At 50.3% G+C, this 15535-nt stretch overlaps 1 protein-coding gene across 3 annotated transcripts in view; it reads right to left on the minus strand.

The window, feature by feature from the left end:
• psmc3ip (PSMC3 interacting protein) overlaps positions 1–15535 on the minus strand; it is a 202177-nt gene that overhangs the window by 32160 nt on the left and 154482 nt on the right. For all 3 annotated transcript variants that reach the window (XM_063036986.1, XM_063036984.1, XM_063036985.1), the window contains exon 4: positions 8011–8100. In XM_063036986.1, coding sequence (XP_062893056.1) covers positions 8011–8100 — 90 coding nt within the window. The remainder of the gene's footprint in view (positions 1–8010; positions 8101–15535) is intronic.

The following is a 15535-nucleotide window of genomic DNA, read 5'->3' on the forward strand; positions in this document are numbered from 1 at the left end:
AGGGCATATAATAGAGCAAAAATTAGTGGGAAGTTAATGGATTGGGAAGCTTTTAAACCGAACAAAAGATAGAAACAGGATGATTTGGCAGATAAATGCGTGGCTGAGAAGAGGGTGCAGGGGGCAGGGCTTCAGGTTCTTGGATCATTGGGATCTCTTCTGGGGAAGGTACGACCTGTTCAAAAGTGACAGGTTGCACCTGAACCCAAGGGGGACCAATATTCTCAGGGCAGGTTTGTTAGAGCTGTTGGGGAGGGTTTAAACTAACTTGGCAGGAGGGTGGGAACCGCAGTGAAGGGGCTCAGGATAGGCCGGATGGTAAAAAAGTTAAGATAGCGTGCGGTCAGATTGTCAGGAAGGGCAGGCAGGTGATGGGACTTAGATGCAGCCAACAGGCTGAGTATCAAATCATTATCAGAAAGGATAGCAAATTCGGTACTCAAGGTGTTGTATCTAAATGCGCGTAGTATAAGAAAGAAAGTGGATGATCTTGTTGCAATATTACAGATTGTCAAGTATGATGTTGTGGCCATCACAGAATCGTGGCTGAAGGATGGTTGTAGTTGGCAGCTGAATGTCCAAGGTTACCCGTTATATCAGAGGGATAGGAAGGTAGGCGGAGGGGGTGACGTGGCTCTACTGGTAAAGAATGGCATCAGATCAGTAGAAAGATGTGACATAGGATCGGAAGATGTTGAATCCTTGTGGGTTGAGTTGAGAAACTGCAAGGGTAAAGGGACGTTAATGGCAGTTATATACAGGCCTCCCAATAGTGGCAGGGATGTGAACCACGGGTTACAACAGGAAATAGAAAAGGCAAGTCAAATGGGCAATGTTATGATAGTTATGGGAGATTTTAACATGCAGGTCAATCGGGAAAATCAGGTTGGTAATGGATCTCAAGAGAGTGAGTTTGTTGAATGCCTAAGAGATAGTTTTTTTAAGAGCAGTTTGTCGTTGAGCCTACTAGGGGACCAGTTATACTGGATTGGGTGTTATGTAATGAACCGGAGGTGATTAGGGAGCTCGAGGTAAAAGAACCCTTAAAAACCAGTTATCACAACATGATTGTGTTCAACTTGAAATTTGAGAGGGAGAAAGTAAAGCCTGATTTAGCAGTATTTCTTTTTTTTAATTTTTTTTAAATTTTATTTTTATTTGGATAAGGAATTCACAAATATCATGTACTTTTTTCACACATATAACCTTTTCAATTTTTTTATATGTATAAAACCATAATTATTTATACATTCTTAAGTACACATTGAGATGATATAAAAGGAAATTAGACACTTAAATAGATAATTATGTACTGTGGTAATTCTAATCTATTAGGCTAAGTAATGGTATTAGTTGTTAAGAAAATTGGTAATAATAGTTTCCATATAACTCTTCTGGACCATTTCCACTGGTCCAAAATGTTGTATATAAGCCTATGTAACAACCATTGTAGGTGTTTATATCCTAATTTGTTCATGCTTGTTCCTGCCCGCAGACATAATTATTTTTTCATTTTTTATCCCTTTCTCAAATCTTTCCCTTTACTTGTGTTAATTCTCTATTTTCCAAAAGAAAACAAAAAACAGTAGACATTTAGACTAGGGGTGCTTACGTTAGCAATATTACTGTGTTGATGAGAAGAGCAGTATAAATCATTAGGAGAGTCATCTAAAGTCTGCTCGCATTGGGGTTATATATTCAATCCATTTATTCCAGATTTGATAAAATTTTTCTTTTTGAATTCTCAGGGAGTAAGTCAACTTTTCCATTTTAAATATTTCCAAGATAATTTCGTGCCAATCTTCCAATGTAGGTGGTATTGGATTTAGCCACTTTCTAGTGATTGATTTCTTACTTGCCGCTAAGAGGGCCTGCAGCAACTTTATATCTTCCTTCTGTTCAAGAAACAATACATCCCCCAAATAGAGCGTCTCAAAGTTCAGAGGTATCTGGGACCTAAGTACCTTAACTAATGTTCTATGAATACCTTCCCAATATAGACTTAATTTAGGGCAATCCCAGAAAATATGAAAATGATTTGCCTCCTTGGAGCCACACCTTCTCCAACACGTCATGTTTGTATCTTTATATTTTTTCCTGATATGGAGTCTTGAAGTATCTTATAATGTTTTTCCAACAACGTTCTCTCCAAGTCAAAGAATTAGTTGAGGACCATTGAAAGCTGCAGATTTTCCCCCAAGCCTCCTCTGAAAGTACCAACCCCGCTTCTTTCTCCCACTTCTCTTTAATATACAATGTATTTACATTTTTAGCATGGGAGAGTGCATTATATAATCGAGAAACTGATTTACTAGGTATTGAACTGATTTAGCGGTATTTCAGTGGAGTAAAGGAAATTAACAGTGGTATGAGAGAGGAGGTGGCCAAAGTAAATTGGAAGGAGCTGCTGGCAGGGATGTCAGCAGAGCAGCAAAGGCCTGTGTTTCTGGGAAAAACGAGAAAAGTGCAGGACATGTGTATTCCAAAAATGAAGAAATATTCAAATGGTAAAATAGTACAACCGTGGCTGACAAGGGAAGTCAAAGCTATTGTAAAAGCAAAAGAAAGGGCATACGACAAAGCAAAAATCAGTGGGAAGATAGAGGATTGGGAAGAAAGCAACTAAAAAAATCATTAGAAGGGAAAAGATGAAAGCAAGCTAGCAAATAATATCAAAGTGGATAGTGGAAGTTTTTTCAAGTACGTCAAAAATAAAAGAAAAATGAGAGTGGATATAGGACCGCTAGAAAATGAGGCTGGAGAAATAATAACAGGGGACAAGGAGATGGATGATGAACTAAATGAGTATTTTACATCAGTCTTCACTGTGGAAGACACTAGCAGTGTGCCTGATGTTGTAGTGTGTGAAGGAAGGGAAGTGAGTGCAGTTACTATTACAAGGGAGAAGGTGCTCAAAAAGCTGAAAGAGCTAAAGGTACATAGGTTACCCGGACCAAAGGAACTGCACCCTAGGGTTCTGAAAGAGGTAGTGTTAGAGATTGTGGTGGCATTATTGGACTCCAGCATGATGCTAGAGGACTGCGAAATTGCAAATGTTACTCCACTCTTTAAGAAAGGAAATTATAGACCAGTTAGCCTGACTTCAGTGGTTGGGAAGATGCTAGAGTTAAGGATGAGGTGATGGAGTACTTGGTGACACTGGACAAGATTGTACAAAGTCAGTATGGTTTCCTTCAGGGAAAATCCTGCCTGACGAATCTGTTGGAATTCTTTGAGGAGATTACAAGTAGGATAGTGAAGGGGATTCAGTGGATGTTGTATATCTGGACTTTCAGAAGGCCTTTGACAAGGTGCTACACAGGAGGCTGCTTACCAAGTTAAGAGCCCATGGCATTATAGGACAGTTACTAACATGGTTAAAGCATTGGCTGATTAGTAGGAGACAGCGGGTGGGAATAAAAGGATCCTTTTCTGGTTGGCTTCCAGTGACTAGTGTCGTTCCACAGGGGTCAGTGTTGGGACTGCTTTTTATGCTGTATGTAAATGATTTAGATGATGGAATAGGTGGCTTTGTTGCCAAGTTTGCAGATGATACAAAGATTGGTGGAGGGGCAGGTAGTGTTGAGGAAACAGGTAGGATGCGGAAGGACTTAGACAGATTGGGAGAATGAGTAAGAAAGTGGCAAAAGAAATACAATGTTGGAAAATGCAAGGTCATGCACTTTGGTAGTAGAAATAAATGTGCGGACTATTTTTTAAATGGAGAAAATCCAAAAATCTGAGATGCAAAGAGACTTGGGTTCCCTTTTGATAGGTTCTTGATTAGACATGGGATCAAAGGTTATGGTAAGAAAGCCGGGAACTGGGGTTCAGGAGAGATCAAAACAAAAGATCAGCCATGATTGAATACCGGAGCAGACTCGATGGGCCAGGCGGTCTAATTCTGCTCCTATCTCTTTTGGTCTATGGTAACTAAAAAAGTCATTAAGGTAAAAATGGAATACAAAAGTAACCCAGCCATTAATATTAAAGAGGATGCCAAAAGTTTCTTCACATACATGAAGTGTAAAAGAGTGGCAAGCGTGGGTATTGAACCATTGGAAAACAATACTGGAGAGGTGGTAATGGGGAGGGGGACAAGGAAATGGTGGACGAACTCAGTTAAGTATTTTGCATCAGTCTTCACTATTGAAGACTCTGGCAATATGGTGGAAGCTCCAGGTTTCAGGGGGCATGAAGTTATTACTAGAGAGAAAATGGGAAGATGATTATTCAAGATGTGCTTTCAGGGTACTTGCAGGCACATGAGAAAACACAGGCCGTAGTCAGCATGGTTCCCTCAGGAGAAAACCTTGCCTGACAAAGCTGTTGGAATTCTTTGAAGAAATAACAAGCAGGATAGACAAAGGAGAATTGGTTGATGCTGTAGTACTGTAGTGAAATTTTCAGAAGGCCTTTGACAAGGTGCCCACATGAGGCTATTTAACAAGTTAAGAGCCCATGGAATTACAGGAAAGACACAAGCAAGGATAAAGTATTGGCTGATTGGCAGCAGGCAAAGAGTGGGAATAAAGGTAGCCTTTTTTGGTTGGCTGCCAGTGACTAGTGGTGTTCCACTGGGGTCAGTGCTGGGACCAATACTTTTTATGTTATAGATCAACGATTTGGATGACGGAATTGATGGCTTTGTTGCAAAGCTTGCAGATGATATGAAGATAGGTGGAGGGGCAGGTAGTTTTGAGGAAGTAGAGAGGCTGCAGAAGGACTTGAATAGATTAGGAGAATGGGCAAAGAAGTGGTACAGTGAGTACAGTGTCAGGAAGTGAATGGTCATGCACTTTGGTAAAAGAAGTGAAAGGGCTATTTTTTTTTAAGTGGAGAGAAAATACAAAAACTGAGGTGCAAAGGGACCTGGGAGTCCTTGTACAGGATTCCCTAAAGGTTAATCTGCAGGTTGAGTCTGTGGTGAGGAAGGCGAATGCAAGGATATAATGTTGAGACTTCATAAAGTACTGGTGAGGCCTCACTTGGAATATTGTGAGCTGTTTGGGGCTCCTCACCTTGGAACGGACGTGCTGAAACTGGAGAGGGTTTAAAGGAGGTCCACAAAAATGATTCCAGGATCAAACACCTTGTCATAAAAAGAGCATTTGATGGCCCTGGGTCTGTATTCACCAGAAGTCGAAGTATGAGGGGTGACCCAATTGACACCTATCAAATGGTAGAGTGGATGTGGAGAGGACGCTCCCTGTGGTAGGGGAGTCGAAGACCAGAAGTCACAGCCTCAGAATAGAGGGGCGTCCTTTTAGAATGGAGATGTGGAGGTATTTCTTTAGCCAGAGAGTGGTGAATCTGTGGAATTTGTTGCCACAGGCAGCTGAAGAGGCCAAGTCTTTACGTATACTTAAGGCAGAGGTTAATACTGTATATTCTTCATTGGTCAGGGCATGAAGGGATACAGAGGTAAGGCAAGAGATTAGGTCCAAGAGGAAACTTAGATCAGGCATGATGAAAAGGCAGAGCACACTCGGTGGGCCAAATAGCCTAATTCTGTTCCTATTTCTTCTGGTATGAAGAGCAGGACTGCCAAGGTAGGAACCTCTGGATTACTCCCAGTACCACATGCTAGGCAGGGCAGGAATAGGGTGGTAGTACAGATGAATGAGTGGCTGAGGGAGAAACACTGGGATCTCTACTGGGAAGGTACGACCTGTACAGAAAGGATGGGTTACATCTGAACCCGGGGAGGTCGAGGGGGGGTCCAACATCCTTATGGGCATGTTGGCTAGATGTTGTGGAAGGCTTAAACTAAATTGGCAGGGGGATGGATGCAGAGTGATAGGGCTGAGGGTGGGGCAGTTGGTATACAACTGGACGCAGAGTGTAGTGAGGCTGTCAGGAAGGACAGGCAGATGATCGGGCAAAATTGCAGTCAGTGGGATGAATTGAACTGTAACAAGGGGGACAAAAATCGAAAAGGGTGATGAATACAGGACTGAGGTGTTATACTTGAATGTACACAGTAAATGGAATAAGGTAGGGCAGTTAGAGATTGGCGAGTGTAATGTTCTGAGCATCACTGCGTCGTAGCTGAAAGAAGATCATCGTTGGCAGCTTAACGTCCGAGGAAAGGTCAGGCAGGTAGGCAGAGGGGGGTGGGGTGGCTCTGTTGGTAAAAAAAAAATTAAATGAAATCCTGACAAAGAGGTGACATAGGATCAGAAGGTGAGGAATCTTTGTGGGTTGAGTTAAAAAACTGAAAAGGTAAAGAGACCCTAATGCTATATACAAGCCTCTGAACATAGCCAGAATGTGGGCTACATATTACAATGGGGGACAGAAAACCCCCACTGAACTGACTAGGATTGGGTGCCATGTCATGAACCGGATATGATTAGGGAGCTTAGGGTAAAAGAACCCTTAGGAGACAATGATCATAATATGATAGAATTCATCCTGCATTTTAGGAGGGAGAAGATGAAGTCAGATTCATCAGTATTACAGTGGAGTAAAGGGAATTACAGAGGCATGAGAGAGGAGTTGGCCAAAGTTGACTGAAACGGGACACTAGCAGGGATGACAGCAATGGCTAGAGTTTCTAGGGGAAATTCGAAAGGCCCAGGATAGATGCATCCCAAAGAGGGAGAAGTATTTTAAAGGCAGGATGAGGCAACCATGGCTGACAAGGGAAGTCAAAGCCAAAAGTTAGTGGGAAGTTGGAGGATTGGGAAGCTTTTAAAACCAACAAAAGGCAACTTAGGAAAAAAGTCCTAACTTAGGAAAAAAGGAGATAAAAGTGGAATACGAAACGAAGCTAGCCAACAATATTAAACAGGACACGAAAAGATTTTTCAGATATATAAAGAATAAAAGAGAGGCAGGAGTAGAAAATGGATGGCTGGAAAATGACACCAGAGAGGTAGTGAAGGGAGACAACGAAATGGTGGAAGAACTGAATAAATATTTTGCATCAGTCTGCACCGTGGAAGACATTAGCAGTATGCCAGAAATCTGAGAGTGTCCGGGGGCAGATGTGAGTGAAGTTGCCATTTTCTAGGGAGATGGTTCCTGGGAAACTGAACGGTCTTAAGGTAGATAAGTCACCTGGACCAAATGGATTGCACCCCAGGGTTCTCAACGACTGGAAAATTACAAATGTCACTATATTCTTTAAGAAGGGAGAGAGGCAGAAAAAGTGAAAGCTTAGGCCAGTTGATTTCACTTTGTACAGGCCGACCTTCACTAATCCTGCACCATTGGGACCTGAGGAGTGTCGGATTAGTGAGAATGCCAAATTACAGAAGGATCACATTAAGCGTAATCAGTGCCAGATTATCAAAGGAACCGGATTACAGGTAGTCAGATTAGTGAAGGTCAGCTGTAGTTAGGAAGATGTTGGAGTCCAGAGAAGGCTCGAGAACATTTCTGGGAATGAAAGGGTTAACACATGACGAGCATTGGATGGCTCTGGGCCTGTACTTACCGGAGTTTAGAAGAATGAGGGGTATCTAATTGAAACCCGTTGCATATTGAAAGGCCTGGACGAAGTGGAGTTGGAGAGGATGTTTCCTGTAGTGGGGGAACGTAGGACCAGAGGGCACAGCCTCAGAATTGAAAGACATCACTGTTGAACAGAGAGGAGGTGGAAATTCTTCAGCCAGTGGGTGGTGAATCTGTGGAATTCATTGCCAAGGACGGCTGTTCAGGCCAAATCATTGAGTATATTTAAAGAGAAGGTTGATAGGTTCTTGATTAGTCAGGGTGTCAACGGTTACAGGGAGAGGCATGATGGAATGGCAGATGGGCCAAATGATCTAATTCTGCTCCTATGCTTTATGGTCTAATCATCTAAAATGTCTGTTTAGTATTCAGTACTACACAGAGAATTGTTTTGTTAGCTGTCCATATCTTTGATTTCACCACATTTTCCTACTGTGTGGCATTCTGTGCACCCTGTGGCGTGCTGACCAGAATTCTATCCAAATACAGGCCCTGGTACACCGGTGAGACGCATGGGGCCGGGCACACTGGCGAAATCTAATTTCTCACCTGATCAGCAAAGTAAATCTTCTGTTTCCCGTACGCCTTCTCTTTAATTTTGCCATCGTGTGCGAGCTGCTCAAGGGCTTTCACTACAACCTGCCACAAGAGATTTCACATCATGAACAACGACTCTCATAAAACGTCCCCCCCATTTCTCACGGGAACCAAGCTCAGCCTCAGAGTTATTATTAAAGGGAAACCAGGATTCAATGTACTCTCGCTGCTGTACCGGAACAGCGTGAACACCCTCTGCAGGGTGAGTCCGCCCCAGAATGCCCTCCCCATTCGGATATCACCGTGCATCCTGCCACCAGCCCATTCTCCAAAACAACTACACTTGGAACGTGAAACTAATTCATCCAATGAGAAACTCAAACGAAAACGAATTGCAGACATTTACAGCATCAGACTATTACGTCCCTGTTCGACTGACCAAAAGTGGAGCAGTTTATATTCCCAAATTCCCAGATGTTGGTCTACAGCCTCTCTCAGGTTCTGGTTTCTCTCAACACCCGTCAGATAGGTTGGAGAAAAACTGATCAACAATGCTCACTCTGTAAACCACAATAAAAATTTTTTACATCTCAAATCTAAACAGACCAACAATGTTCACTCTGCCAACTTGAATATAATTTTTTTTTACATCTCAAATGAACAGACAGCGGATTCAAAAGGGATCAATGCTGTTCACTGTTAAATTCAATATAATCGTACACGTCTCAGACCAACAGATTCAAGACTGTTTAATGTCATTTCCAGTGCACAGACACAAAGGAGAACAGATAAATTGTTACCCGTGATCCGATGCAGCACAACCAAAACACACTGAGATAAGCCGCACAATAACAGAAGAGACAATAAATAACAACACATAAGATACTGAATGCACACAGATTGATTGTATATCCACAAAGTGACACAAGGCTCAGGGCTGTCTGTACACAAGATGACTGACAGGAAATGATAAAATAGTACTGGGGCTGTGAGGAGGGTGGAGACATTGATCGAGTGGAGTGAGGATCGGTAGCTGGGGACGTTCATCAGGGCGAGGGCGTCCCTGGGAGGAGACATTAACCGGGGGGAGGGGGGGGCAACTCTGGGACGATCAAGGATGTTGATCGGCAAGGACGGGGCAGGTAAGAGTGTCTGGGGTCGGCGACTTTATCGGGAGTGTCAGTGGGTGGTGATGATGATGGGGGGGTTAGTGGGTGGTGATGGGGGGTCAGAGGATGGTGATGGGGGGTCAGTGGGTGGTGATGGTGATGGGGGGTCAGAGGATGGTGATGGGGGTCAGTGGGTGGTGATGGGGGGTCAGTGGGTGGTGATGGTGATGGGGGGTCAGTGGGAGGTGATGGGTCAGTGGGTGGAGATGGGGGGTCAGTGGGTGGTGATGGTGATTGGGGGGGTCAGTGGGTGGTGATGGTGATGGGGGGTCAGTGGGTGGTGATGGTGATGGGGGGGTCAGTGGGTGGTGATGGGGGGTCAGTGGGTGGTGATGGGGGGGTCAATGGGTGGTGATGGTGATGGGGGGTCCGTGGGTGGTGATGGGGGGTCAGTGGGTGGAGATGGTGATGGGAGGTCAGTGGGTGGTGATGGTGATGGGGGGGCCAGTGGGTGGTGATGGTGATGGGGGGGTCAGTGGGTGGAGATGGTGATGGGGGGTCAGTGGGTGGTGATGGTGATGGGGGGGCCAGTGGGTGGTGATGGTGATGAGGGATCAGTAGGTGCTGATGGTGATGGGGGGTCAGTGGGTGCTGATGGTGATGGGGGGGGTTAAGTGGGTGGTGATGGTGATGGAGGACAGTGGGTGGTGATGGGGGTCAGTGGGTGGTGATGGGGATGGGGGGTCAGTGGGTGGTGATGGGGATGGGGGGTCAGTGGGTGGTGATGGGGGGGTCAGTGGGTGGAGATGGTGATGGGAGGTCAGTGGGTGGAGATGGTGATGGGAGGTCAGTGGGTGGTGATGGTGATGGGGGGCCAGTGGGTGGTGATGGTGATGAGGGATCAGTGGATGCTGATGGTGATGGGGGGGTCAGTGGGTGCTGATGGTGATGGGGGGGTCAGTGGGTGGTGATGGTGATGGGGGGTCAGTGGGTGGTGATGGTGACGGGGGGGTCAGTGGGTGGTGACAGTAATGGGGGGGTCAGTTGTGGTGACAGTAATGGGGGGGTCAAAGGGTGGTGATGGTGATGGGGGGTCAGAGGGCGATGATGGTGATGGAGGGTCAGTGGGTGGTGATGGTGATGGGGGGTCAGTGGGTGGTGATGGTGATGGGGGGTCAGTGGGTGGTGATGGTGATGGGGGGGTCAGTGGGTGGTGATGGGGGGTCAGTGGGTGGTGATGGGGGGGTCAATGGGTGGTGATGGTGATGGGGGGTCAGTGGATGGTGATGGGGGGTCAGTGGGTGGTGATGGTGATGGGGGGGCCAGTGGGTGGTGATGGTGATGAGGGATCAGTAGGTGCTGATGGTGATGGGGGGTCAGTGGGTGCTGATGGTGATGGGGGGGTCAGTGGGTGGTGATGGTGATGGGGGGGTCAGTGGGTGGTGATGGTGATGGAGGACAGTGGGTGGTGATGGGGGTCAGTGGGTGGTGATGGGGGTCAGTGGGTGGTGATGGGGATGGGGGGTCAGTGGGTGGTGATGGAGGGGTCAGTGGGTGGAGATGGTGATGGGAGGTCAGTGGGTGGTGATGGTGATGGGGGGCCAGTGGGTGGTGATGGTGATGAGGGATCAGTGGGTGCTGATGGTGATGGGGGGGTCAGTGGGTGCTGATGGTGATGGGGGGTCAGTGGGTGGTGATGGTGATGGGGGGTCAGTGGGTGGTGATGGTGATGGGGGGTCAGTGGGTGGTGATGGTGACGGGGGGGTCAGTGGGTGGTGATGGTGATGGGGGGTCAGTTGTGGTGACAGTAATGGGGGGGTCAAAGGGTGGTGATGGTGATGGGGGGGGTCAGTGGGTGGAGATGGTGATGGGGGGTCAGTGGGTGGTGATGGGGGGTCAGTGGGTGGTGATGGTGATGGGGGGGTCAGTGGGTGGAGATGGTGATGGGGGGGTCAGTGGGTGGAGATGGTGATGGGGGGTCAGTGGGTGGTGATGGGGGGTCAGTGGGTGGTGATGGTGATGGGGGGGTCAGTGGGTGGAGATGGTGATGGGGGGTCAGTGGGTGGAGATGGTGATGGGGGGTCAGTGGGTGGTGATGGGGGGTCAGTGGGTGGTGATGGTGATGGGGGGGTCAGTGGGTGGTGATGGTGATGGGGGGTCAGTGGGTGGAGATGGGGGTCAGAAGGTGATGGTGATGGGGGTCAGTGGGTGGTGATGGTGATGGGGGGTCAGTGGGTGGTGATGGTGATGGGGGGGTCAGTGGGTAGAGATGGTGATGGGGGGTCAGTGGCTGGTGATAGTGATGGGGGTTCAGTGGGTGGTGATGTTGATGGGGCGGTCAGTGGGTGGTGATGGTGATGGGGGGTCAGTGGGTGGTGATGGGGGGTGAGTGGGTGGTGATGGTGATGGGGGTCAGTGGGTGGTGATGGGGAGGTCAATGGATGATGATGGTGATGGGGGGTCAGTGGGTGGTGAAGGTGATGGGGGGGTCAGTGGATGGAGATGGTGATGTGGGGTCAGTGTGTGGTGATGGTGATGCGGGTCAGTGGGTGGTGATGGGGGGGTCAGTGGGTGGTGATGGTGATGGGGGGTCAGTGGGTGGTGATGGTGATGGGGGGGTCAGTGGGTGGTGATGGTGATGGGGGTCAGTGGGAGGTGATGGTGATGGGGGTCAGTGGGAGGAAATATGATGGTGATGGGGGTCAGTGGGAGGAAATGGTGATGGTGATGGGGGTCAGTGGGAGGAAATGGTGATGGTGATGGGGGTTCAGTGGGTGGTGATGGTGATAGGGGTCAGTGGGAGGAAATATGATGGTGATGGGGGGGTCAGTGGGTGGTAATGGTGATGGGGGGGTCAGTGGGTGGTGATGGTGATGGGGGATCAATGGGTGGTGATGGTGATGGGGTGGTCAGTGGGTGGAGATGGTGATGGGGGGTCAGTGGGTGGAGATGGTGATGGGGGTCAGCGGGTAGTGATGGTGATGGGGGGGTCAGAGGGTAGTGATGGTGATGGAGGTCATTGGGTGCTGATGGGGGTAATGGGGGGTCAGTGGGTGCTGATGGTGTTGGGGTGTCGATGGGTGGTGTTGGGGTGTCGATGGGTGGTGATGGGGGGTCAGTGGGTGGTGATGGGGGGTCAGTGGGTGTTGGTGGTGATGGGGGGTCAGTGGGTGGTGATGGTGATGAGGGGTCAGTGGGTGGTGATGGTGATGGGGGTCAGTGGGTGGTGATGGTGATGGGGGGTCAGTGGGTGGAGATGGTGATGAGGGGTCAGTGGGTGGTGATGGTTGGTCAGTGGGTGGTGATGGTGATGGGGTTCAGTGGGTGGTGATCGGGGGTTGGTGGGTGGTGATGGGGGGGCCAGTGGGTGGAGATGGTGATGAGGGGTCAGTGGGTGGAGATGGTGATGGGGCATCAGTGGGTGGTGATGGTGATGAGGGGTCAGTGGGTGGAGATGGTGATGGGGGGTCAGTGGGTGGTGATGGGGGGGTCAGTAGGTGGAGATGGTGATGGTGATGAGGGGTCAGTGGCTGGTGATGGGGGGTCAGTGGGTGCTGATGGTGATGGGGGGTCAGTGGGTGGTGATGGTGATGGAGGGTCAGTGGGTGGTGATGGTGATGGGGGGGTCAGTTGTGGTGACAGTAATGGGGGGGTCAAAGGGTGGTGATGGTGATGGGGGGTCAGAGGGCGATGATGGTGATGGAGGGTCAGTGGGTGGTGATGGTGATGGGGGGTCAGTGGGTGGTGATGGTGATGGGGAATCAGTGGGTGGTGATAGGGGGTCAGTGGGTGAAGATGGTGATGGAGGGTCAGTGGGTGGTGATGGTGATGGGGGTCAGTGGGTGGTGATGGTGATGGGTGTCAGTGGGTGGTGATGGTGATGGGGGGGGTCAGTGGGTGGAGATGGTGATGGGGGGTCAGTGGGTGGTGATGGGGGGTCAGTGGGTGGTGATGGTGATGGGGGGGTCAGTGGGTGGTGATGGTGATGGGGGGTCAGTGGGTGGTGATAGTGATGGGGGGTGAGTGGGTGGTGATGGTGATGGGGGTCAGTGGGTGGTGATGGGGGTCAGTGGGTGGTGATGGGGGTCAGTGGGTGGTGATGGGGGGGTCAATGGATGATGATGGTGATGGGGGGTCAGTGGGTGGTGAAGGTGATGGGGGGTCAGTGGATGGAGATGGTGATGTGGGGTCAGTGTGTGGTGATGGTGATGCGGGTCAGTGGGTGGTGATGGTGATGGGGGGGTCAGTGGGTGGTGATGGTGATGGGGGTCAGTGGGAGGTGATGGTGATTGGGGTCAGTGGGAGGAAATATGATGGTGATGGGGGTCAGTGGGAGGAAATGGTGATGGTGATGGGGGTTCAGTGGGTGGTGATGGTGATAGGGGTCAGTGGGAGGAAATATGATGGTGATGGGGGTCAGTGGGAGGAAATGGAGATGGTGATGGGGGGGTCAGTGGGTGGTGATGGTGATGGGGGATCAATGGGTGGTGATGGTGATGGGGGGTCAGTGGGTGGTGATGGTGATGAGCGGTCAGTGGCTGGTGATGGTGATGGGGGGTCAGTGGGTGGTGATGGTGATGGGGGGTCAGTGGGTGGTGATGGTGATGGAGGGTCAGTGGGTGGTGATGGTGATGGGGGGGTCAGTTGTGGTGACAGTAATGGGGGGGTCAAAGGGTGGTGATGGTGATGGGGGGTCAGAGGGCGATGATGGTGATGGAGGGTCAGTGGGTGGTGATGGTGATGGGGGGTCAGTGGGTGGTGATGGTGATGGGGAATCAGTGGGTGGTGATAGGGGGTCAGTGGGTGAAGATGGTGATGGAGGGTCAGTGGGTGGTGATGGTGATGGGGGTCAGTGGGTGGTGATGGTGATGGGTGTCAGTGGGTGGTGATGGTGATGGGGGGGGTCAGTGGGTGGAGATGGTGATGGGGGGTCAGTGGGTGGTGATGGGGGGTCAGTGGGTGGTGATGGTGATGGGGGGTCAGTGGGTGGTGATGGTGATGGGGGGTCAGTGGGTGGTGATAGTGCTGGGGGGTGAGTGGGTGGTGATGGTGATGGGGGTCAGTGGGTGGTGATGGGGGTCAGTGGGTGGTGATGGGGGTCAGTGGGTGGTGATGGGGGGGTCAATGGATGATGATGGTGATGGGGGGTCAGTGGGTGGTGAAGGTGATGGGGGGTCAGTGGATGGAGATGGTGATGTGGGGTCAGTGTGTGGTGATGGTGATGCGGGTCAGTGGGTGGTGATGGTGATGGGGGGGTCAGTGGGTGGTGATGGTGATGGGGGTCAGTGGGAGGTGATGGTGATGGGGGTCAGTGGGAGGAATTATGATGGTGATGGGGGTCAGTGGGAGGAAATGGTGATGGTGATGGGGGTTCAGTGGGTGGTGATGGTGATAGGGGTCAGTGGGAGGAAATATGATGGTGATGGGGGTCAGTGGGAGGAAATGGAGATGGTGATGGGGGGGTCAGTGGGTGGTGATGGTGATGGGGGATCAATGGGTGGTGATGGTGATGGGGGGTCAGTGGGTGGTGATGGTGATGAGCGGTCAGTGGCTGGTGATGGTGATGGGGGGTCAGTGGGTGGTGATGGTGATGGGGGGTCAGTGGGTGGAGATGGTGATGAGGGGTCAGTGGCTGGTGATGGGGGGTCAGTGGGTGGAGATGGTGATGAGGGGTCAGTGGCTGGTGATGGTGATGGGGGGGTCAGTGGGTGGCGATGGTGATGAGGGGTCAGTGGGTGGTGATGGGGGGTCAGTGGGTGGTGATAATGATGAGGGGCCAGTGGGTGGTGATGGGGCATCAGTGAGTGGAAATGGGGGTCAGTGGCTGGTGATAGGGGATCAGTGGGTGGTGATGGGGGGTCAGTGGGTGGTGATGGGGGGTCAGTGGGTGGTGGTGATGGGGGGGTCAGTGGCTGGTGATGGTGATGGGGGGGTCAGTGGGTGGTGATGGTGATGGTGATGGGAGGTCAGTGGCTAGTGATGGTGATGGGGGTCAGTGGGTAGTGATGGTGATGAGGGGTCAGTGGGTGGTGATGGGGTGTCAGTGGGTGGTGATGGTGATGGGGGGTCAGTGGGTCGTGATGGTGATGGGGGATCAGTGGCTGGTGATGGTGATGGGGGGGTCAGTGGGTGCTGATGGTGATGGGGTCAGTGGGTGGTGATGGTGATGGGGGGTCAGTGGGTGGTGATGGTGATGGTTGGTCAGTGGGTGGTGCTGGTGATGGGGGTCAGTGGGTGGTGATCGGGGGTTGGTGGGTGGTGATGGTGATGGGGGTCAGTGGGTGGACATGGTGATGGGGGGTCAGTGGGTGGTGATCGGGGGTTGGTGGGTGGTGATGGGGGGTCAGTGGGTGGTGATCGGGGGTTGGTGGGTGGAGGTGGTGATGAGGGGTCAGTGGGTGCTGATGGTGATGGGGTCAGTGGGTGGT

Source organism: Mobula hypostoma, chromosome X1, assembly GCF_963921235.1.
Source record: "Mobula hypostoma chromosome X1, sMobHyp1.1, whole genome shotgun sequence".
In the NCBI taxonomy this organism is placed as follows: Eukaryota; Metazoa; Chordata; class Chondrichthyes; order Myliobatiformes; family Myliobatidae; genus Mobula; species Mobula hypostoma.